This window comes from Ammospiza nelsoni, chromosome Z, assembly GCF_027579445.1.
Source record: "Ammospiza nelsoni isolate bAmmNel1 chromosome Z, bAmmNel1.pri, whole genome shotgun sequence".
Taxonomy (NCBI): Eukaryota; Metazoa; Chordata; class Aves; order Passeriformes; family Passerellidae; genus Ammospiza; species Ammospiza nelsoni.
The window spans coordinates 50,868,635-50,893,982 of record NC_080669.1 but is presented as its reverse complement, the minus strand read 5'-3'; the positions used below and the strand labels follow the sequence as shown (position 1 = coordinate 50,893,982).

At 36.5% G+C, this 25,348-nt stretch overlaps 2 protein-coding genes across 3 annotated transcripts in view; one reads left to right on the top strand and one right to left on the bottom strand.

Moving 5' to 3' along the window:
* Window positions 1-254: 254 nt before the first annotated feature.
* SGTB (small glutamine rich tetratricopeptide repeat co-chaperone beta) lies at window positions 255-24,650 on the bottom strand. 2 transcript variants are annotated; one of them, XM_059492228.1, is made up of 11 exons: window positions 24,438-24,650; window positions 22,810-22,932; window positions 17,611-17,714; window positions 17,116-17,185; window positions 13,348-13,447; window positions 10,923-11,027; window positions 7,690-7,828; window positions 7,541-7,603; window positions 5,443-5,480; window positions 5,103-5,186; window positions 255-3,641 (listed from the first exon to the last, which is right to left on the bottom strand). In XM_059492228.1, the coding sequence occupies exons 2-11, from the start codon at window positions 22,907-22,909 to the stop codon at window positions 3,530-3,532; spliced, it is 915 nt and encodes a 304-aa protein (XP_059348211.1). In that variant the 5' UTR covers window positions 22,910-22,932; window positions 24,438-24,650; the 3' UTR covers window positions 255-3,529. The 2 variants fall into 2 exon arrangements, with proteins under 2 accessions (XP_059348211.1, XP_059348212.1); XM_059492229.1 differs by lacking the exon at window positions 7,541-7,603.
* NLN (neurolysin) overlaps window positions 24,531-25,348 on the top strand; it is a 33,266-nt gene continuing 32,448 nt past the window's right edge. Inside the window, exon 1 of the mRNA XM_059492222.1 lies at window positions 24,531-24,770. Within this exon, the coding sequence (XP_059348205.1) occupies window positions 24,739-24,770 (32 nt within the window). The 5' untranslated portion in view covers window positions 24,531-24,738. The remainder of the gene's footprint in view (window positions 24,771-25,348) is intronic.

The window sequence follows — 25,348 nt, the reverse complement described above, 5'->3', positions numbered from 1 at the left end:
ATAGGTAGTTTTGACACAATTTTACTTAAGGCTTCTCTTGTATAAAATCTTAAGAGTAGTATTCAGTGTTAAAATATTGGATAAATTGAGGACCAGCTTTCTATATTTAGGGACTAAGTCCATACAGGAAAGAATAAATTAGAAATGTATCTTGACTATGTGATAAAATCCAACCAACATGAACTGGTCTATAAAGAATGCAATTTACCTGTTACTTGAGGTACATAAAAAATTAAAACAGAAAACCACAACTATACAGACAAAAAAGTATATAACTTTATTTATAATATATCTTTGAGTTAAACTACACAAATTGAAGGAGATGTAACCATATGGCAGTAAGAGGTAGGAGAGATACAGAAATAGTAGACAAGTTGCATTATGCCAGTATGACTTTCTGTTGCCATAAAACAATCTACTCAAAGTTACAGAGCTAGTTCTATCTCAGTATGCATGAGTGATTTTACTTTGCACTTATTACAAAACCAAGAGTGCAACTGAAACAATTTCTAAGCTGAATATTTCATTAAGTGTCTTTATGATTATAGTTAGAATATACTCCCATGCAAGCAGGTTACAGGAGTTCACAACTGATTGCAAAATACTTTCTTCTCTAACAAATTATTGTACTTATGCACTGATGGAACAGTAATGATACAAAACCAATTAGGTGTAAATGCAGATTTGCTCACTTGAATGATAAACTGCAATTGATCTTAAAGCAATATTTACAGGGATTGTGGTTTACCACTTTATCTAGCCTGATGAAAAATTTTAGCGCAAGATACAGTGCAGTTACTACACGGGAAAAGCTTCCTTCCACACCCTGTGATTAAGACATGTTGCATGATTGAAACAGTCTAGGCAATTCAAAGAAAAGCAGACTTTAGCATAAATGATCTCTCTGTTCATGGTTTCAGTGGAAAAGCATGTAATGACAGCTCCTGTTTCTGGTTTCACTGTTTTTTGTTCAGGCTATAAAGCCCTTTCTGTTAATACATAACAAACAGAGAGTGTTTACTAGTAAAGTATTGTGCCAGTCAGTTGTAGCACATTCCTGAAGGCTTAGCTAATGCTGTTAACATTTTTATATATACTCTGGTATTATCTGAAGTAAAACCTAAACACAACAATATTACAGCACGTGAAGTGAAAGTTACAACTCCATGAAGATGACTTCAAGAGTAGTTTTCTGGTAACTAACCAATGCTTCATTCCATTTAACCTTGGGGATTGTTCTCCCATAAATCCAGTTAGCTATGGAGCTTGTACTTAACAGTAAAAGTACACAATTTCTTCTGCCCTCTTTGGATCTTAACATACTTCGTAGTTCTTAAGGAACTCTCATGACATTCTTGACAGTATCTCAAAGCAGAAAAGTAAATGCATGAGGATTGCTCTTGCAAAGTGAGAATAATTTGAGTTTCTACAGAGATATTGGCAGAGCTGCCCCCTCCACCATGGATTTTATATTCCCCCTATCAGAGTTAGTGAAACACTCTTTGGGCAGTTGAAGATATGAAAGAGAATTAAAAGGAACTGTGAAGTTTAACATACTAGGTACAATGCTTCTCTCCTGACACAACACAGTATTCCAAGTAATACCTGTACACTTTTTGTAGCCCACCCAAAGCCTCCATAAAGCTTCCTTCTAAATGGTATTCCTGTCCTACTCAGTGTAATTAAACTTAAGTTTCCTTGAAAGAATAATATCCAGGATCTGAGCTACCTCTGACAAAAGATCCCTTTAGGGATTCTCTTTCTTGTCATCAGATGTTGAGTCAGAAGCTGTTACTTGAAAATGTATTTAATGTAAAGCTTAAGGATCTCTACAACCTGGAGAAAACAGTTACACCAACGTGAAGAGAGAATTTTCAAAAGCATTTTAATGCTGTACATAGGCAAGCTATTCAATAAATATGAAATGTCTTAAAATTGTTCATGTATTAAGCTTTACCTCTTTATTCAACAGATGGTAATATGGATATCCTAGATTTGTGTTTTCTTCAATTCCTTTCATTTCTCCTTGGATCAGCATTTTTCTCTCTGGTTAACTAGGGTAAGATTCATACCATAGATGTACAATGATAATTTGTTAGAATCAAGTTTATTACTTACCCCCAAATTTTGCATTTGCTTCTGCTGGAGGAGCTCTTTTATGAGCACAAGATCAATTGGATATAAAGTGTAAGGTTGAGGACTTTCTGTGTATTTCTCCATTTGGGAATCTGTTGTTATTCCTCCAGACTAACTGGCCATGAGAGATCACTTTGCCTAAAAATTCAAAGCAGGCTCCTCAAATTAGTTTAGATATAGGAAGAGGAAGGCGTGTTGAGAAGGTCCCTGGGCCAAGAACAAGTGTACTTTGTGTCACAAAGCAGTATGAACAGTAAACACAGTAAAAAAAGTTAACATACTAGACATACAGAGGAGCAGCAGTCTTGCAAGAGTAATATTAACTGAGCAAGAAACAAATACTATAGAGTTGAAAAATCTTTAACTTGACTATATAATCATCATTTTAGATAGATATGTGTAATTAAAAAAAATCCCCAATTGTTTAAGCCAGTGATTTATCACACAAGAATAGAAAAAGAATCCTTCTAAGGCAGTTCTTTTTTAAAATTTTCAGTAATAGTTATTTGTACAGTCACAGGCTCAGTTTTAGCTTATTACAGTTAAGAATTTTAAGTTTATATTAAATACTGCATACATACGGAATGTAATACAGCTTGCCATGCCTAGGAACATAGTGCCAGAATTGTGACCTCCAGGGCTACCATCATGATGAGGGTATATGGCAGTAGAAAACACTACAACTTTTCTTTCCTTTTCCAAGCAAAGTTTCATTTTGATTTCTGTGCATTATCCTGCCCAGAATTATTGTCTTCTCTTTCTCCACAAAGTGTGCTACTCCTTCATATGCAGTCACCTTCCTCTCTTCTGCCCAATGAAAAGTTGAAATGTATTTCCTGTTATTCATGAAACCCCCTCCACAGGATTAAGGAAACAGACTTCTCAAGCATGAATTTTAAGTACTCTCTATACCAACACTACTTAATGCTCATTATAAAAGGGCACATCAGATGGGCTCATTGTATCAATATTTCAGTATTTCAATACTGTTTGAAGGAGTACAACCATCGTGACTCTCAGCATATGACTAACACATCTTTTACACTATCATTTTAGAAGTAGCTATTAGGCAAGATCAGCGCCCTACAAAACTCCTCCCCACTCAGCAGCCCCGGAGGTCAATCTGATGCACATACTGAAATTACTTTGACTTGGGGATTTTGATGAACCACCTATTCAGTGTATTGATTTTCAGAGGAGTAACTATACATAAACGCTATGTTCCAAGTTATGTGCAAGAGATCTGTTTACCAGATTTATTCTTGTTTGCAAACACACACAAAGAATTTTCTGTCTTCTATTCAAGCAGAAGAGTTACAATGGTGCTTTTGCTACTAACTATGGTATGCATTTTAGGGTTATACATCATTCCAATTCATATGACTTGCTGAAGTCAGGAATGTTCTTCAGTACTGCCACTCAAATATCGGCTCCGGATATGATTTCTCAGTTGCTCTATGAGCTCAGGATTCTGCTGCTGTATCTGCTGTGCAAACTGCTGCCCCCTGTGTTGAACAGTTTTAAGTGAGCTCAGCAAGTGAAAGCAGCATTCATAAGAAAACAGGATATCACAATACAGCTGAAAGGTGCATTACATTAAAATTAACATTAAAGATACCTTAATTTCCAGTTTAAGGTATTTGCAGTATTATGAATTTATCTGGTTGAAGTGTCTCCAAACAGGATCACTGTCATAGATTTATTTTCATTTTTTAGTACTATTACTTCTACTTGATAACATGGAGGAGAAAAGTATCACCTTACAAAATATATTGCCTTTTATGGTAAAATAACACATCTGCTACAGTGAATTACTACCTTCTTTTTGACAGGATCCACTCTTAACTGTTTAAAGTAACTACTCTTAAGAGTTGGCATGCAACGTTATGTTAATGGTTCCAGAAATAGAGTATGCAGCTGCTGACTTGTACTTGTAAACACAATGTCATTAACTGAAAGCAAGCATACTATCAAATTTTTGTATCGTTCATGACTGAAGTAATAACAGTTGTAGCTTAAGAATTAAATTAATAGCAGAGACTAATTCCATGTGTAAGAGAAGCATAACACTTGTTTACTAATAAAAAAATAATAAGTAAAAACTATGATTTCACAAAAAGCCTAGCTTGTCGTCTTTGTTACTTCTACATTTTGTGCAAGTAGCAAACTATCAAGACCTCTTCAAACTACAGTGCAGGTTGAAGGAAAGCAACATTTTTATAGATGTCTGCAAAGCACACAGTTTTTATGAAAATAGCCCTAAATTTTTGCAGCAAGACATTTCTATGTGTGATGTAAATCATAAATTACTTTTGCCCTGAAGAGGTGAAACTTAAAAATAGTTTGGAATTGGCTAGAATGCTGGAATAAAGTCAAATTGTATGCCCTATTAGAGATCTTGGGATATAAGCAAATGGCATATTTTTTTGCAGACCCTTCCAGATGGATATCATCATTATAGTATAAAAACCTTGTGTCCTGGGTTTTGTAAAGGTATTCTTCATTATCCTGAGTTCCCTGAAACATTCCTCATCTAAATGAAGGGATGCCAGAGCAGAAATTGGTTTGACTTGTACTAAGTAAATCTGTAGCTTTCCTAAATAGTATCTGAGATATTAGGTAGTTATCCACACAATTTGAAAGCACAAGTAGGAGTACTTAAAAGATTTAAAGGAATTTAGTAAGTGGCATTAGAAAATGCCACTTACTAAATGTGAGACTATGAGAACATATGAGAACCAGAAAGTGAAGCTGAGCACACAGCAGTTCAGTGATTCCAGTTGATGGCAATGTATGGAGCAAACAAATTTAGTCCTGGAAAATAAGTCTTATAGTTCCGGGTTTTAATAACAAACAGTGGGAACAGACCCCAGTATAATTCCCTTGACAGTGCTTCTTTTTAAACAGATGTTGCACATTTACCCTGGTACAAATGTGATAGTTAAAACCATGCAGTTCTTACTTACGCATGGATCAGGCTGGACAAATCCGAAAGGCCACCAACCCCAGCAGCAGGGCCACCAATGGCATTTGACATCATCCCTGACATCCTGGAACAGTTAGCACAGTGTTTGCATTGGGGTGTGCAGGGACCTTTACTGTAAGCAATAAGCCCCACTCATTTTTTGAATTGCTTAGAGGAACTAAGTTGCAAGAAGAAGCTACACTTCTACAGTAAGCAAAATAAAATTACATTTTCAATAATCTATCTACATTTCAAAAATATAGCTGTAAGTACTATGCATCTTTTATTAATTCAAACATCTTAACACATTTGTTTTAATGGTAACCCAATTTAATACTTACAGTTGTTGAATTTGAGGATTTTGCATTAAACTTGCTGCCTAGAATAGACAACATACAGCTGAAATTATAAAACATTTACTACTTGGCTATCACTGAGAAAATCATGCAGAAGAAACCCACATGCTCTGTTCTATTACAAAATCAAGTTTACATGCAGAGCAAAAAGAATCACTACAGCAACGTATTTCATGGATGAAGCTGAAACAATTTGTTATGTGTTAAAGAAAAAATAGTGGTTATAGATTCAGACATGAAAAATATGACAAGCCATTTAACATAAAAATCCCCGCCACAGAAAACTAAACAAACAAATGAAACATTGAAGAATTGCAAGGATAAATGTTTTCAACTGGACTTTTTGGACAAAAGTCTGTATTTTGTTGCTTCTCAGCCTGGATAAATTAATTTTGTAACTACTATTAGTACCAGGCATTAACAGTTAAGATTATGGCCACAAAATATTTCAAACCAAATTGGAGTCTGGACTTACTTTGTAGTATGGTTTTGTGGTAACATATATCTTCTCTGGTAACTGAGTATCTTCTTATTTTGTAGTAAGCATGAGGCTACTTAAATTTCTCATTCATTAGATACCTCTAAAATTATATTGCTTTTACCATAGTGTAAGAGTGTCTGTGGACTGATACTATAGAAAAAAATGTGATTTTTCAGTGTTAGTAATGTAATTCCTACAGGAATCAGTGTCTGTATGAATGCACCACCAGTAGACAAAACACAGTATGTACTTTTAACTGTCCTATTAAAGATATTACAAAAATCAGATATATCCAATATTCATTTTATTGATCAATACATCAACATATATAGATAACTCAAAAGTAAATAAACTTTTTTCTCTAGTTAATAGTTTGATATAAAATGGATAAAATGTCACATGCAGGTCTATTCTGTGCTCAATATAGGGTTAGTTTCTTCCATCAGTAATAATCCTTCTCTAGTTTAGAAGCCAAAAACTGAGGCTAATACCAATTTTCTCAAGGTCAGACAGTGAGGCAATTTTTTCGCCCTAACAAAAAAATTCCAAGTAACTACACCTTGGGAAAATAACTCATTCATTCCTAAATAAATGCTCTGTGTCCTATCTAGTTCACCAGGCATCTTCTGGAAACAATGTAAAAGATCATTTCCCCAAAGCCCGCTCCATACATCATTGATTTCAAACAGACAGAGGTTGTTTAAATACATCATGTGGCTAGTGAAGTAGTACACATAGATGCAGTACTATTTAATCACGAATGCCATCAGAAAACTTGCTCCCTCTTTACTTGCCTACTGTCTCTATTATTTGGACCATGTTACCACACCAGATATGGATCTCTTTTGAATGCAGTGCACTTCCACACAAAAGCACTGGCTGAAATGTGGTGTTCCATTGAAGCTACCAGAGTGCTTGTAAAGTTTTAGTTGCTTTCTTAAAGGAAGTAAGTAAGTTTGGGGGTTGTTTTTTGTGGGGATTTTTTAGTTTATTTTACTCGAAATTCCATTCTATAAAGTTAATTAATTCTGTTTTGTTAAGAAAGCCATATGGATAAAAAAGACAATGCTGAGGGAGAAGTACACAATTTGTTATTGTACTGAACATAAGAAGAATGCAATATATGCTTTTTATATTCATTTTTTTAAGTCTTAAGGTTACTAGGGATAATTTGAAAGAGTAAGAACAGAAAGGTCTCTTGAATAGTTCTCCCAAAAGAGAGTTACTTTAGTCCTTGTATCATTGTTAACTGTTCCGTGGAGAACTGTAGAAATTTTTATCATGTTGTTGACAAGAGCTTTCTGTCATAGCATACATAAAACCTAAAACATAAAAACCTAATACATAAAAAAAGCATAGCTAACCTATATGTGTTTTTTTCTATAAGTAATAGAATCAACTGGAAATAAGACAAGGCTTTATTGGAGATACTTGCTTCACTTCTTGTTTTGTGTCTAAAATGATGTAGAAAAGTTTAAATTCAGTGTAATAAAACCATTGTTATAATAATACTCATTAAAATTGCTTGTATTATTGAACAACAGTTGTTCTTAAAAGTTCAGTTTTTAAAATGGGATAATGCAAACCTTGAGATATACTCACCATGCTAATGAAGGCAGGATTGTTTATCAAACTTGCCATGTCAAAACTCAGTCCAGTTCCAGTCTACAAACAAATTGCAATTGAAGCTAAGTTTCCTACAAAATCCCAGTTTAAACTATTGCAAATAAATAGATACAGAGCAAACTTACAGGACTGGACACATCTCTTAGTTTCTGTTCTGCTATTTTCAAATTTGACTTGTAAGAGTCATTCTCTGGATCAAGATCCAGTGCTTTTTGATAACTGGTAACTGCTTCTTCATATTTATTCACAGAGGTCAGAGCCAACCTAATATGAAATAAAGAAATCCTGGTTAGAACATAAATGATCATCAAAAGCTAATGATATATTTTCTTTTCTAAATAAAATAGTATCTCACAAGTGATTTTTAGCTTGACCATTTAATTAAAACAGGTACTACTGCTTAGTGTTAACACATTTTTTTAGAGAAGGGGATCCCTCAAGAACACATTTTGCATTGTCTATTTCATATATATGCAAGTTACATTAAAAACTCTTTGGTATCATCAAGTGACTTAGTCACTTTAAGACCAGGAGCTGTATCTGGCATCTGTGCCTTTTTGCATAAGCTCCAAGTGTTTTGTCCAGTTCTTTTGACCTAAGAGATTATTTAGAAACTTACATGGGTAGGTAGGGCAAAGATACTCTTAATATGAGTTATGCAATGTTAAGAAACTAGACCTACAAATGCATTGTTTATTTTTATATATGTTAAAACCCCCTACTTTTAATATGATAATTCTGTATTAAATATTTGAATAGAGAAGATGTTTCATGATTATATTGTTGTCTTTATATGTTCATATAAAATGATTTTTATTATTAACATTTTCATTATTTTAAAATAATGGACCTACAAGTTTCAGCATTTTTGTGTCAGGATCAATGTAAAGGTTCTCCTTTTGGATCTTGTACTTCAACATCTTGACAAATGAGTTATACAGCATAGTAGTATATATGTAAATTGCTGTAAGAAACCCTATTTAATGTTTTGAAAAAGACTCTGCTTCAGCAGCTAATGAGAGCACAGGATAGACTTACTACTTTTAAGCAGTATTTTACTTCAAATTTGGTTAGCCACTATGCTTAAAATATCATCTTTCTTTGAACTATTCCAGAAGTCCATCTGGCTGCAGTTTCAATTCTCTCTGCCACTATATTTTCAATTTATACTGACCAAAAAACTAATCTGATCTTTTTCCACATTTTGTAGAAGATTCGTGTAACCCACATTCAGATATTTAGTACTTCAGTTCACCTTCTGATGCTGAACTACACACCCTGGTTTGATAAGCCTGTGCTTATGTCCACTAACAGACCTTGGTCTTTCCTCTCATGCAAACAAGTTCAGTGTTTTTGATACATCCGTGATTGTCATGGCTCTCAGTAAGAGTATAAAACTCTAGGAATTTCCCATATAGCTCCTGGAGGAATCCACACAGTATTAGTGTTGTCTCTCTTAACTCATTTTCCCCCATAAAACACAGTCTCTCCCTTTTGGCCCATTAACTTGCCAAAATAGTTTCTGCCCAGACAAGAAATGCAATCCATTATTTCTGTGATGCAATAGTGCTTCTTACAGAAAAAGTATTTAACAGAGAAAGTTTCTTGGAGCACAGTATCTGCCCAGACAAGAAATGCAATCCATTATTTCTGTGATGCAATAGTGCTTCTTACAGAAAAAGTATTTAACAGAGAAAGTTTCTTGGAGCACAGTACAAGTCAGAACAGCAGACAATTTCTTTCCTCATGCCTCCTACCCAGACAAGTGGTCTTTCAGGATCATGCTGGAAATACCACCTTTAACTGACATTCCCACTTTAAAATGTCTCCCATCTCTGAATATTTGTGGCATTTCTGCATCTTTCTGTGACATACAAAGAATTTCTGTAAGATTCTGAGAAAAACTGGTATGTCTCCATGATGTCATCAGAGAGCACATCTTTTTCATAAGGACTTTTTGTTGAGAAGGTCTTTTCTAGACTGGGGGCATGGGGGTGGGATTTTCACTTATTACTAAACAAGCACAGTTTCCTCAATCAGCCTATGCCAAATGTTTACTCATCTGCTGGATTAAGCAATGGCTTGCAGCTCAAAATATGTCCTCTATTAAAACAACCAGACAATAAAATAAAGAGAAGCTTGATTGCCTGAGGATGGTCCCACTTTCAGTGTGTATCAAAGAAACACTGGTCTTACACCCAAAACTCTAAAATAATCTCCAGTTAAATCAGCCCGTAGCATCTCTCCCTATCAGTGAAATCAAGGGAGCTTGGATGGTGCTATATGAAGAAACAATCTAAGGAGAGTTAAATGAAACAAAACCAATTCAACAACCAATTCAACCTAAAATTTTGAAATCAATTCATCATTTCAAAAGCTCCTTAGTCTAGGTTGGTATTAGTAAATCACCTGTATTATGGAAAGTTTTTTAGTGATACAATTCCACCATATTTTATCTTAAAATAAATGTCCCCTGCATGGTTTTGTCCCAAGCCAACAAGAATTATCATAGACAATTTCAGGGCATGGTTCAGAATTTAATACAGACCAATGCAGTTTAGCAGTAGGTTGTTTGAATGCAGTTTGGCCACTCCATACTGCAAAGTAAATTTTATTAACATGGACATAAGCCATTTTGGGCCAACTGACTCAACAAACAATCCCAAGCATTTTTTAATTTACTGGTATAAATATAACCTCAAAAGACATAATGCAGCATTAAGTCCACTATTACAATGTGCTTGATTATTGAAAATGCAAAGCTAGACATCTTGGAAGAATGGCTTTTCACTCAAACCAACAGCCTGTTAGAGCATTCCTGACATTGTTTTCAGTTCACTGAAATCCACCCTCAAGAGGCTATACAGTTAATCTCTCAGACATTGCTGAGAAAATCTGCCAAAGAGACACAGCTTATTCTTGCTAAAATATCTGCTTCCAAAGAACTATTGAAAGAAAAACTGAGGCTTTATTCCTGCTAGTGTGAAGCCCCAATGCTGTTCTCTAACAGCATCATTAACAGATTCAGTGTACCAACAACAGAAATTTGATTCCTTTTAACTAGTTAGGAGGTAGGAAAAAACTATCATTACTTCCTAAACTAAATCCAGCAAGTTGAGAAATTTAAAGATAAAAACTGCAAACTGATGAAATCTGATGAAAATGCTGGTATCAACCACATAGAAAAAGAGTTGACAGTCTGATAGGGTCACCTTCAGAAAATTGTTATACTTACACAACAACAATGTTCTGTAAGTGAATTACAGTGAATTCTGTAAGTGTCTCCACATATTTCAGAAAATCTATGGTAATGTACACATGGGTCTTCAGTGTTTACCTCAGATTTCTATTAGCTTACCCCATTCTTCCATATGCTTTGCTGTACTTTGGATCTATTGCTATGGCACTCTCACAGTCCTTTATTGCTTCCCTGAAGTTGTTGAGCTTACTTTGAGCAGCAGCCCTAAGAGAAAGATGGTAAGGAAATTAAGCTTTGTCAAAAAAAACCCAACCAATTAAAAAACGCACAAAAAACCAAAACCAAACCAAACCAAAGAAACCCAAAACAAAACAACCAAAGCCCAAGCCTAGATATTCAACATTTCTGACTTATTTCATCTTACTGACTTTTCATTCGCTATTTTGACTATGCTTAACTTTCTTTAATGAAATAGGACAAGCAAATGTTATGAGTTAAGTATGTGCCTAAGTGCATTGCTGGACTATGGTTTTGGAAAACATGTACTCACCTCTGAGAACACAAAGGACAAACAATTCTAAGGAACTAAGATCTAGTATATGACTACGCACAGAATAAATCATAAAACCTATTATAAGAAGTAAAACTGTCAAGTAGTAGTTTATATAAGATCACTGTTAAGGAGAAATACTTTATGTAATTGGCGTTTTCCAGAAGTATAGTTTTACAGCCATTCAAAGGAATACTGTGATTTTTCCCTGCTCAGGATTTTATAATTCATCTCAATAACCTCTGCTTTACTAAATTACAGTTACATCTCTATACTGGAGAAATACTAAATGTTGCAGATATTAATACAATAAGATTAAAGACTTGACCAAATTAAAAAGGACACATTAAATGAAATTAATGTGACACAATTAAAATGAAACACACTAATAAGCAAAACTTCACCAGTTTGAAAGGTTACAAACCACTTTCATTTATTTTTCCTCGGTTAAAAAATTATAGTAAAAATTAATATATTTTCATTGCATAAAGAATATCTCTTTGTTATTAAGAATCCTTTGTCCTGTGACTAGCTCCAAATTGCTTGGGGTTTTCTGACTTTGATTAAAATGTCTTCTGAATGGGACTACTTATCTGTTTTGGGCTGTTAAGCAGTAGTGCAACTCCGCAGATGCCAGTGAAGATTTATATATAAAAGCTGGGGGCAATGCTTGTTCTCACATGTGTTTGAACAGAAAACATTTTCCCATGTTCACAAGATTTACACGGCCAGTTAAAATTTTGAGGGCATTATCAGTCCACTCTTTTTTTGCACTGCTATGGATAAAAAGCAATCCCACTGAATGCAGGATGTCCCCATGACTCCCTAACAAGCTTAAGATAAGAATAAGGTATATACTTATTGAAATATTCTTATCATCCACAAAGCTCCAAACAACTCCTGTTTTCTTTTAAATCATTACATACAATACTGTACTGACTGACACTGAGATTCATTTTGGTTCTCACAAATGTGGTATGTGATGATGCAACACAAAAATTATTTCTGCTTTTGCTAATTAAAACTTTGACATTTAAGCCTGTACTGAGGAAACTTACAGTGATTTCAGGAAGCTTTTGAATCTGGTCTGATATTTCAATTTTGTACATAAAGAGACTTGTGATCAGTTTTCACAAGGAATATAGATTATTTACACTTTTGAACTGCCATCCTAAATATGTAAAATGTTAGCAAACTGCATAATTTCCTTTCTCTTCAAACTTGCCTTTAAACACTGAATCTCTCATTTCTATTTATCACAAACTAAACTCTGAAGCAATGGATGCAGAGCTTCAAAAATAGCACAATCCAGTGCTACCAGTGGGTACAGTGCCACAAGGCCAGATTTATAGCACTTCAGTTAATATATCCTATATCCTTAAATTAATAAAGGAGGCACTCTAGAGGTGGGCTCATTCCAGTAGGCCCTAAAGTCGGGGCTGCCTTTGCTCTTTGGCTGCTCTTCCAAGCAGTGTTCCGCAAGAGCAGACAGCTGTGACTAGGTTACCATGCCCTTCCAAGCTTACCTGCTGCCAAATCACTATGTCTTCTTCATTCATGACGGTAAAGAACAGATTAGATAACAAAACTGTAACAGCAGCATTGTTATTTTTCAACAGGTCACACATGAAGATACTATTTGCAAAATGCTTGAAATCTCCAAAATGGTATTCCTACACTGATGACTTTTTTTTGCCAGTGGTAGTACTCAAGGAGACAGAGCAGCTGAGTCACTAGAACACTAAAGAAAAAGGCTTTTACTACTCTCAGCAGGCTAGAAATCACAGCCTACATTATGATTTAATGTAGACAACCTGACACACACAATACCTTATCTGAAGAGTTGTAAGTAATTTTAAAGTCCATTTTAACTGATACCGACATGCTGAATGAGCCCATTTTTACCCTAATTTTACAAATCCAGAAATAAATTTCTAAATAGGAGTTTCTAGCTTTTGACCTCCTTCACAACTTATTTTTACAGTAATGTTAACAAAGTCCAGGAATGAAAGGTGTATATCATATTGGGTTTACCTGTTGCAGTAATAGACTGCATTGTTTGGATCCAGTTCTATAGCCCTAGTGTAACAATCCACTGCAGCACCATAATTTTCTTCCTTCATATGATTATTACCTGAAATGGATTATAAAAACTGTTAAGTAATTAGATGAGACAGTATGTAGTTAGATGAGACAGCTCTGTATGAAAGAAACAGAGCAGCTACCATTTTTCGCATCTACAGAAGTGAGTTATGACTGCACTTCTTTGAGATACATACTTTTAAACAGAAAAGTCAGAGAATACTGCAAATAAAAATACCTACTATGTCTGTGAAGTTTACTATGTACACTGCAGTACAACACAGAAACCTTCCTCTTTTCATTTTGGTATTTCAGACTTTCCAGCTAGTTTCTGCTGTTAAGGAAAGATCACTTCACTAAGAAGTGTAATTGTAATTGCAGTTCCTCTCTAGTAAACTATCTGTGCAAGCCCAATATGCTATGTTAATTTTTTAATCTCATTTTCTTATATGTCCCAACAACTTGCTAGTAACTATGTAAGTAACACAACCCAAAAAATCAAACTAAAGTAAAACTAAGTACATAAGCCCCATTTTTGTGACACTAAATAATTAACTCATTAAGATAATAAAAAGTATGTATAGTGTAAGCAATCCAAAAGGATTCAGAAGTAAAATTTCTCACCAAGGGAGCTTAGAACTTGTACTTTGTAGCAAAGTTTCACATTTCATGTATTTTAAGTCCAGTGGAAAAAAACCCAGAAACATTTATGTAACTTCTTTATGGACAGAAAATTCTGGACTAAGGTCTTTCAAAGCAAAAGACATCTTAAACATTCTTTTGTCTCCAACACAAGGCAATCCTGGTAGTTTTCCTCTTTCCTGATGACACAGTAGTAAAAAATCCTAGTTCAGTGCCCAAAGTTGTCTGTGGTTCTGTTACCAATTTTTGGCCAGCTAGATCCTACAGGAGCCTTGACTTCCTAGAAATGTCAAGAAATGGTCAGGAAAAATATAGACATCCACTGACTTCTTGTATTTCAGCCAAATATTTAAACCTTCCCCTAAAATAAACAAGTCAAGGGATAGGTCAATAAGTTACTACTGATGTAGGTAACTGCGTAAGCAAAGGCTAGAAAAGTTCAGTCAGTGCAACAGTTTATCTCTGAGAGAAAGCAAGACTGGAGCAAGTCCTCAGTGCTTGCACTAACTGAAGCAACTGTACTTGCATTTATTCGTGAACACAAAGAGCTCTGTGAACAAAACCAGATTTAAGAAACAAAGTATCATCAAAGTAGTACAAAATCCCATCCTCTAATATTGCTATATTAGACTGTAATTATAGTAAGCGGTCTCTTCCATGAGAACTCAAACAAACTGTATTTGCATGTATACCTTCAAAATACATGCAGAATGTAACAACATCTTTCTTGTTTCTAGAGGCCCACTGTTTATGCAGCTTTCCTTTGTTCAAAGGTAGAGATCTGTACACTAAATTATGTTGTCAGACAAAAAAGTGTTGCAAGTCAGCTGCACTCAGCAAGATTGCAGCAGTTAGTGTTCCTTTAAAAGAAAAATGCCATCAATGTCTATCAACATTAGAATTTCCAATACTGGTCTGAATATGACCCAGTGTACAAGGCTAAGTTGGAGATAGTATCAGTGCATACCCTTCTTGTTATCTCTCTCTCCAGCTGCAACCTTGCTACAGGAAAACAGAAAAAATAGCTAGATCTACTAATTCTGCTGAGATAAGGAAAAGCAACTATATTATTCTATTTTAATGTTATACAAAATCCTTAGGACAAAAAATTTACACAAACGGTTATACTTCTGAGTGTGTATTCTCTATAGTGTAAATACTACCTATTGTTATAATTCTGCTGTGGTAATAAAACACAGATCTTCTTACAATCAAGCCACCATTACACTATACCAACCTTCACATAATCTGTGCTCTTACACATCTTACACTAAGCTGAACTGTCAAATGATATACAAGGTTAGGCGTCTAAATTCAAGTATTGAGTAGTCTGGAGTGTGTATTACTTCCTGGTTACCAAGAAAGAAAATTTAGCTCCCTGATTTTGTTTTGCCATTCATTAGTGAAAATCTCCAAAGATTAGGGCTGGTTTGAAACTAGAGGAGCAGGCTGGTGGCCACAAAGGTGAGGCAAGTTGTTCGTTCCATTGTTGACGGTATACAGATAGAAATGAGAAAAATCACAGTTATAGAATTATAACACTATATAAGATACACATCAAGTAGAGTTGTCCAGGTTATATAATTTATTTCCTAACTCGGGCTAGAAAATACTCATAACTGAAAAGCACAATAGTGGTGATAGATAATATGTGTGTGAATATGCATAGGATCAAAACAATAGAGAAAGCAGGACACAAAGTTTTAATTTTATTATGGGAAATTACCAGAGGCATTTCAAGCAGTTCGGAACTGCTTACTAATGCCCCTGACAGATGACACTGTAATCGGTCCTTTGTTACCAAGTTTAGACCCTTCTAGTTTTTTTCAGCAGAGCTGTGGTATTACTTTGGTAAAACCACACAAACACTAACACATAGTACACACTAATTTCATTTCCTCAGTCTATTTCACAGATCCTTGTGGATTGAAAGATAGCAAGACTGAAATCACAGATTTAAAAGAGCTGCAACACCCACACCTGAAAAGTGCTGACTATTCCTACGGTTCAATAACCTTACTGAAACCAAGAGGTAGTCTTCACTTTCCATGAATTGGTAGTAACAGCAAAACAAAAAGCCAGCACGCACAGCAGGTAGGTTACAACTTACTAACACATTTTCACTTGTGACCTAACCATGTTTTGAGCTCTCATTCTCAGAATTAAAAAGCTAATGAGCAACTCCAACAATTAAAAAAATTATTTCAGAGGCAGTAGTGAACTGCATTTATGATTACATATGGCCGGTTTTAAGGTAAGAGAGACATGGAATTCATTTGGAAAAACAATAGGACTTCTTCCATATTATTACAGAAATTTCGAGAGGATTATATCTGCCTTGCAATTAGAAGTTTACTTGTTTTTCCTATAAAACTCAGCTACCTGAAAATCTAACAGGTCATAAACAATGTGATTCATAAAGCATCAATCCATAATAATTCATAACTGTTACCCGTGCTACATGCTTTTTATAATTTCTCTCCCCTTCTTTCTGAGGGGAAATAATATGGATTCCTTCTTGGGCAGCATTAGTGACTTCTGTGGTACAGCTGCTTTTCCTCACAGAACAGCAATAAGAGCTGCCAGAAGGAAAATAAACAACTGGCTTGTCTGCAATTTTTATAAAGCACACATAATTTCACATATGTGAAATATTAACCCTAGCAAGTCCACAAGAACTTTTCCATTGGCTTCTGTTGGGTCAGTTTTTAACCAATGTTCGACATCACATACCTATTTCAATAAGAGTAGAAACTTGTATTACAATGCACAAACAGCCAAACAATAGCTGTTCATTCTTTAAAGTTTCTGCTACCTAGGAATATTTCCAACTTTACATGTTCTCCCATAGATTTTAAGCAACCTCTAGAGCCAGGAAGAGAATAAACATTATTTCCTTTGCTCCCAGATGGAACAAATTACCTAGCCCTCTTAGGGCATAGCAGTCACCAGAGAATCTATAAGCTGAAGTTTTTTTTGTGTGGTGTGTGGTACCTAGCTGCTATACTATCACTACCCACAATAATGCAAAAATATAATAAGAGCATAAGTAAATTTATTTCTGTTTTTATTACAAACCTTCATCCTTCAGTTGGTCAGCCTTTACAACACCTTCTGGTAAAGAACGTGAGAGAGGCAGCATGTCATTCTGTATGGGAAAAAAACAAGATTTCTTCCTTTAATATATAAGCCCTGATTTTATCAAAAAACTTTCAGAAAGAAGTGAGAAACATCTGCAAACTATGAATAACCTTAGGCACATCAGGCATTTATCTCTGGGAATTGCAAAATGCTTAAATGAAGAATAAAAAACTTCAAGTGAGAATGAGGCATCCACTCTTTAGTGATTCTCTGAATGGAATTTTCCATGTCTAGCTGAAATTAATTCCTCCCACTGCCCCCAAAGATTCACATTATCCTAGCTTTTATGGAAATGTAGGTTTTTTCATATTTTCCTTAAATTTTCACATCATTTTGACCTATACAGAACTTTAATATTATTGTATTCATATACAATATGAAACCTTAGTGCATACTAGAAGAGTAACTCTAGAATCTAAATTAAATTCTTACCTTTTGAATGGAATTTGTGAACATTTCTATCAAATGCTGTGAGGATGCAAGATGAGTATCTTCCAGGGTAATCTTAAACACAGTCTCCAGACACTGAATTGCAACTTACAGGAAAAAAAATTAATAACATAGGTCACCAGTTTCTCAATATAAGCATAATTTCACTAATTTATTTATAAAGTTGTGACTCACTTCCTTATTCAGCTAGTAAAAGCAGCTCCTTGGAACATAAAAAAAAATAAAGAGAGGCCACCTGATCCCCACAGAATGAAAAAGATCTAAGATATACACAATCCACACATAGTTTGGCCATTATATTTAAACCAATTTAAAATTTTATTTTAATTCTTTCACTCTTGTAAAGTTTTGGGTTTTTTTTTTTTGGCCAGCTAGATCCTACAGAATATATATAATGTAAAATATAATGATTTAAGAAGAGCACCACAACTCATAACACGACCAGAAATGTCCATGTGTCACACACCCCACCTCAAGGCACACAACTAGCATATATTTGTGTGCCATGACAGCTAGAAGAAAATGGTACATCTTTACTGTACAGAATAAAGGCAAAATACTTATTAGTCTTATCTTTTTTTGGAAAAAAAGTATATTTATTTGAAGATACTTTATTAATCAAATGCTGCATTAATCACAAAACTTGGTCCTGTAAAAAATATCTGCAATACCCTTTCACATGTTCTGTGTGTAAGGATTAGCCTGCAATAATATAAATACACTCACCTAAAAATGAAAACTTAAAAATGTAGAACCATATCCTTAGCTGAAGTTTTAAATATGCTCATAGTTTTAGACAAAAGAAGATTAGTGGCAATTACTACACACAATTCTGTCTATATACATATATATATATATATATATATGTGCTTACACACAGTTAAACTATTGCAAATGATGTAATTATTTTCCTTATAATCTTAAGAACCTAGTTTTTATTAAGAACAATGTTTTTATTAACATACATCGTCTAAATGTTTTAGACTGAAAACTGAGGAGGAACAAAGAAGGGTCTTTGTAAAGCCTAGCTTCAACAGAAAAATGGGTGGTTTTGTACATATTAGGGATAATCACAAGTATCTGAATTCAAATTAAATATCAGTAAAAGCAGATTCTTAGTGTTTAAACTTACCCTCAATCCAATGTTAACATAATAAATATAATTTGAATTATGTTTTGCATTATGATGAAACTGAACACTGATCCAAAATTAGAAAAGTAAAATTACTGAACATTAAAAACTATAAGGCCAATTTTTATCTTATTCATCAAAGCCAGCAGGAAGGGATCGGAGGAGAGGGGGAAGAGATTTGTAAAACAGGCAGTAAAACCTGGAAGATGTAATTTTTTTAGAAAATTATACAATAGAAAATTCTTACAAACAGTATGGCATGACAAAGTTAAAGCTGATAGCATGTAACAATTGAATACACTGCTAAACATGCATTATACAAATTGGTCCTATAATCTATAAATCAAGTGACCAGGTTCTAAATCACCCAGAGAGCACTAAGGGATTCAGGTTAAGCTCATTTGTCTCATGCTATGTGAAAAACTTAATTCTTGTAAAGATTATGAATTTTGAAATATATATAAGCCTTTAATATTACTTTTTATTACCAGGCTGATTATAAAATCAGTGAAACACATATAATTTTTCCTTATATGGCTTAATAGGAAGCCACTTGCAATAGTGTCTTACTAATTTTCCCTGCCAGTTTTTTTTACTGAAATCACTCCCTTGTTTTAATGCCTCTCCTCATTTGTAATTTTGCATAAATTTAAAATACAACCCCATCCCTTATCTTTCTTAAAGCATTAAATCTATGACACCAAATCTCTATGATATAGAAGAGTTTCACAAAATGCAGCAGTGCACATTATGTGTAAACAAAATTATTCTCACTAAAGTATTATTACTACTCAGCATTTTCATCAAATAATTAGTTGGTGCTGTATATTCACATATTTCTCCTTCAAGTGGAAAATGGAATTTATAATCCTTCTATCTATCACTTATAGTACATGTGATATATATAGATATAATAAAATTAGGACCTCTTACAGGATGAATCAATAGGTTAGAATAACCACTGGCTAAATGCAAGCCAACAACAGAAACCCACATAGAAAGAAACATTGCTAAAGAGAAACATTTTCAAATCAGAAAATAAAATAGGTTGTGACAATGTCTGTAACTACCCTGTTTCAACACTATACAAAAACACAACTCCGGTAAAGTCAAAGGAGTGGAAACTTGGTTTTTGCCTGAAAAGTTTTTCAGGAGGCCAGACTGCCAGCACCTTGATATCCCATTTATCCAAGTAAGGCACTGTCAAATTCCGCAAGCTCAATAATTTCAGGGAAGGACTTGATGCACCACATGAGCTATTCACCTGAGATTTTTCCTATGTCTGATATTAAAGGCCAAACTTATCTGTTCTCCCAGTTAGCTCTACCATCAATCCACCTAGGTGGCTGAAGCCTGAAGTGGCCACCTGGCAAACCACTTCCCTGCTGAAGAGCTGGGGCTCACACAAACACCCACTATCTGACAATACCAGCACTGGGCTATGCTGGAACCCAGTGCCACAGAGCTCCGGGACTTCTGCTGTCCAAACACAAGTCTTCATCACCAAGCAACACAAAGGCCAAGACAGCCTGCATCACAGCCAACTTGCAGGCTGAATAATGAGCATTAATTGGGCTGCTAAGGCCCCCTTAGTACTTGCTGTCATCTTGCTTCATCTTACACACAGCCTTACCCGTGTCAAGTATTACATGCATCCACTGCCTTCGTGTTTTGGAAACACTGCCCTACAGAAAATAGTTGTGGTATATCAATCACAGAAGTAAGAAGAAAATCACAGCCTTGGGTATTTTGTAGAGAGTTTTTCCTTTAATTGAACAGAAATAGGTAATATAGAAAAGAAGAAAGGGAGAACGAGATAAAAACCCCCACACAGTAAAGAGGAAAGAGAAATAACTGCAATTCAAACAGAGTCTAAAATATAACTTGGAAGAAGGTAAGTTTCTAGTTCATACAAAAGAGTTGAGCACTAAGTACGGGGGATCTGTATCACTGCTCTAGATGCTAGGGGAATATATTTCTCTGGTCTACCTTCCAGTAACTCTGCTTTCTCAAAATAAGGCATTTTTACTCATCAAGCAAGTACAAAATTACTAAAGGAAATTCACACTGTCATTGACATGTCTGTAGAATTCAAACATGCAATATGAAGGTTATCACTCAGTATGAATACATCCTAGAACTATATTTTATAAAGGCTCAAATTTTTTTTTGTGATGTTCTATCTCTTTTTTTTTGTTGTTGTTTTATGGAAAATGGGAGCTGTTTGAATTACTTCTTGGCACAGTCACTTAATCATAGTGTTTTGTCTTTTCACAGACACCAAGTAGGTACATAAGGTACCAACAAAAATTATCAGTCAATTCTTTTCATCCCTTATGTCTCCACATAACATTAAATGCTTCAGTGAGTAAGACTTGGCTATTGCTACTGTACATGCACTAAAGATATTTTGCACAACTAAAATGAGTCTATTTTTCAAAATGCCTGCCTCTTATCCTCTAACACATAGCATATGGTACCATGCTTGTGGCAGAGCACAAATCTAAAAATAGGATTTCACATCTATATTAAAATGGTAACTTTTGCCTTGGCTTTTAAGCACAACTGAGGTTTTGTAATATCTTTTATTTAGAAAAGTGAATCTTAAAATTGATTCTTTCATAAACACATTGGCTAAGGCTGCTCTAAGACATGTTATCAGGTAAATTTTCAACCATAACCCAATTTTTACCAGTTTTATTATAAAAGCAAAAGTATATCTCCTCATTTCTATTATATATGACTTCCAAAAACATTTTTTTCTTTTATCAAATGAACATGATCATTATCTGACACAGGTCAAATTTTTTGATGGCTTCTGCTTTTCAAATGTACAAAATGCTCCAGATTCTGATATAACCAAATCTTTTGGCTTTTATTCCTTTGGGACTATCCTTTGAATACAATGACACAAAGCTTTCTTTCTTGTTTACTTTGGTGAACAACTACACTGGACAACCAATAGATAATAGAAAGAAGCACACTCCAGGTTTATCTTTTAATTTACACCTCTGAGAAGCAGGATTTGCTTTGCATCTCAGCAAAGTCTCTCCATGCCTAAGATTTCACAGAAATCAATGATCAACTGCACTGCTGTTCGTAGACTTCTCTCTCCAAATTCCTCCTCTAGCTGACAGACACAACCAAAACTGCTTGAAACAGTAGAGAGATCTTTTTAAAAGATGCTATGAAAAACTTACTGCAGTATTAAGACTTAAATCTTCTCTCAATTCCATATTCTGATAGCACCTGACATGATGTCTCCAGTAATTAGGGAAAAGGAATAAGAGCAGTGTGAAGGAGAACATCAAATACTATAAGGTTACAAAGACCTAATGAGCATCTGTCAATATGGAAATACAGAGAGAATATGTCTACAGATAAATGAACTCGGGTGTAGAGTAGAAGCTACATCATACTGAAAATATCCACTACCACATACTCTTTGGAGCCAGTACTCAAGGGAAAAAGAAAAGCAGAGCATGTATCTTATTTTCTTAGGATGTCTTTTTCCTCACAAATAACATAGAATCCATGAAAGTAGGAAACAGTTCTTCTCATAAACCAAAACCAATAGAGTAATTGTTTTACTTCCTCTGTAACCAGCAGAGCTACTAACAGAAATGAAATGAAGAAAGAAAGCAAACATAAAAGAGAGAAAGAAGCAGCAGAAATTTATGGTACACATACACAAGTCATTACCATAGTCTGCATTATAGCACTGCTTAACTTAGAATCATAGAATTGTTCAGATTGGGAAAGACCTCTGCAACTGTAAAGTACCTGTTGCTCAAATTAAGGCACTACACATTTGTAGCTTTATAATACTTTATAAATGAGAGATGTATTACAATTAATAATCTCAGAAACATTAGGATCACAATCTTATTTGCATATAATATTTGGTTTTTATGCATACAAAACAAATTTTTTTTGTTATACATAAAGAAATTTAACATCTGTGTAGGCATTATATACATACACACATATATATAAATAAAAACACATACATATAAATAAAAACAAATGAAAGTACATTTGTTGCTTACCTTCCAAGCTTTCTTGTTCATCTGGAGTGAAAGTATCCATCTGACTCTGTTCTCTCAAGAAATGGATGACTGCATAAACCAAGCGCTTGACTGATGACATGTTGGAATTGTTTTCTGTTATGTCTTAAAAACAACAGAATCTCTTATTTTAGAAAATTAATCCCTACAGTATTCCAACCTCCTAGTAACCTCAGTAAGAAGTACACACAATACATAAAACCTAACCCTTCACCAGAAAGCCCAATAACCCAAAGTGTTGAAAAAAGTGGTGAATTTGCATGGATTAGGAAAAACTACTACAATCACGTAGTCTAGCTATCAGCAGAACAGCACATATTTCCTCCAGTTCATTCCTGGAAGAAAAGTTCACCAAGGCTAAAATAACTTAGCAACTTATTTTTTCATTTATAGGTTTCTTTTAATGGTTTGCACTGTATTTACATATATACTTGCAAGTAGGACCACATGCTAAAGTCAAAACCAATAAAAAGTCACTGTGATAAATGTAATGACATAAAGAAACACACTCCAGTAGAAGTTGTTTTATGATATGACTTGGTGTTACCCTTTGATAAAAGATGTTCTGCAGTGTGACATGCACAGTGTTATCCTTCAATGTAAGATGTTCTATGGTGTGACACAGTGTTATCCTTTCATAAAAGGTGTTCTCTGGTGTGATGTGCTATTATCCTTTAATAAAAGGTGTTCTATGATGTGACATGGTGCTATCCTTTCATAAAAGGTGTTCTCCAGTGTGACACACTATTATCCTTTAATAAAAGGTGTTCTATGGTGTGGCATGGTATTATCCTTTCATAAAAGGTGTTCTATGGTGTGACACGCTATTATTCTTTCATAAAAGGTGTTCTCTGGTGTGACATGGTGTTATCCTTTCATAAAAGGTGTTCTCTGGTGTGACATGGCGCTCTGAGCAGTTTATTGTCACTTTGGACAAAGAAATGGAACACGGTGACCTCAGTGCATACTTGTGATTAGTGACACTACTGGCTCAGTCTGATTTCCATTCAGCATCATCTGGGAGTTATATAACTAGGAGGACAATTTTTAGTCACAACTTTTCAAGTTATTTTTCCGTAAACCATTTTGATTTAAAAGGACACAATCTTATCCAGTTCTCCAAGCAAAGCGGGTTTAAAATACAGCATTAAAAGAATGGCAAGATCAGCACCTGCTCTTCCTACCTTATTTTTTCTACAACCCGCGACCAAATCGGTGTGCGGTCAAACCCACACCAGGCAAATCCCGTCGTGGGGACGGGGGAAGCCGGGAAGACCACCGGCCGGGAATGCACAGACGGGCGCGCTGGGGTCCGCTATCCGCCCCCACGAGGGACAGCGCAGGACCCACCGGCCGGGCCGCGCTCCCTCCCCACGCCCACCTCTCGGTCCCTCCCAGGCTCGGGTCCGCTCTCTCGGGCCCCAAGGACAACTCTGCACCACCCGCGGCGCGGGCCCCTCCCGACACCGCACGGAGCGCGGCCGCACCGCCCGGGGCCCGACCCGACCACCGGCCCCGAGCTCCACGGACCGCGGGCTGCGCGGAACCGGCGCCCAGCCTTCCCACCCCCGAGGAGCTGCGCTCGCCGAAGGGACGGGCATCGCCCTTACCGTGCGAGATGCGGCGAGTCCGCGCTGCCTCCGGCTGCGAGACACCAGGGACGCGGGGGCGTGAGGAGGCGGCGGAAGCGGATGCGCAGGACCGCGGCGGAGCGGCGCTGAGCACTGCGTCCGCGGGCGGCGGGAGGGCGGTGAGAGGGCGGCGCGGCAGCGGGCGCGGGAGCAAAGCCGCTTCTTCTTCCTCCTGTCCTGCCTCCTCCTCTTCTCTGTAGCCCGTCCTTCCTCCTCCGGTCTTTTCTCCTCCTTTTCTCCTCCTCCCGCTCCGCCGCCGCCGCCCCCCGCGCCGCCCCCCATGCTGTCGCTGTGCGCGGGCGCGGCTCGCAGGTAGGCGCGCAGGGCGGGTGGCGGGGCCGTGTCCGGCGCGGGGGTGGGTGCGGGGATGGGTGGGGGACGGCCCGCGGTGTGGGGGAGGGCGGGGGGCGGCAGCAGGGGCCGCCCGGCGCGGCTGGAAGCCGGGTCAGCCCGGAGCCGCCCGCAGGGGGTTCTCGCTCCTCGCTGGAGGAGCCGGGCCTGAGCCCCGGGCCGAGGCGGAGCTGCCGCGGGCGTGCGGAGCGCGCTCCGAGGGGCCAGGCAGGCAGTGGGGCACGAAACCTGACTGCCTGTGGGGCTTATTGCCTCAGCTTCTGGAGCCATTCCCGCAGCCTGCCCTCACTGCCGTGGGCTCCGTTATGCCCAGGTGGGCCGGGTGGGCGCGGCGAGGTCTCCTCTCGGTACTCTTTGCACAGAGTCAGAAAGAATCAATGCAAGAGAAATTGGACAGAGCACAATGGATTGAGGGATACTGCTGTAGCAGCGGGGCTCTGCGGCAAGGTGTACGTGAAGCAAGACCGGCTCACAGTGTGCTCATAGTAGCTTTATAAAAAGGTGTGTCACTACTACACATTGTAGGACAGGTGAATCAG

What these genes read in the sequence shown, in the direction of transcription:
- SGTB (XM_059492228.1), bottom strand. Translation starts at nt 22,909, where the DNA reads ATGTCATCAGTCAAGCGCTTGGTTTATGCAGTCATCCATTTCTTGAGA. An exon ending in GCAGTCTATTACTGCAACAG is followed by an intron (nt 11,028 to 13,347) that starts GTAAACCCAATA and finishes TCTTTCTCTTAG; the next exon opens with GGCTGCTGCTCAAAGTAAGC. An exon ending in TTGTCCAGCCTGATCCATGC is followed by an intron (nt 3,642 to 5,102) that starts GTAAGTAAGAAC and finishes TGTTCAACACAG; the next exon opens with GGGGCAGCAGTTTGCACAGC.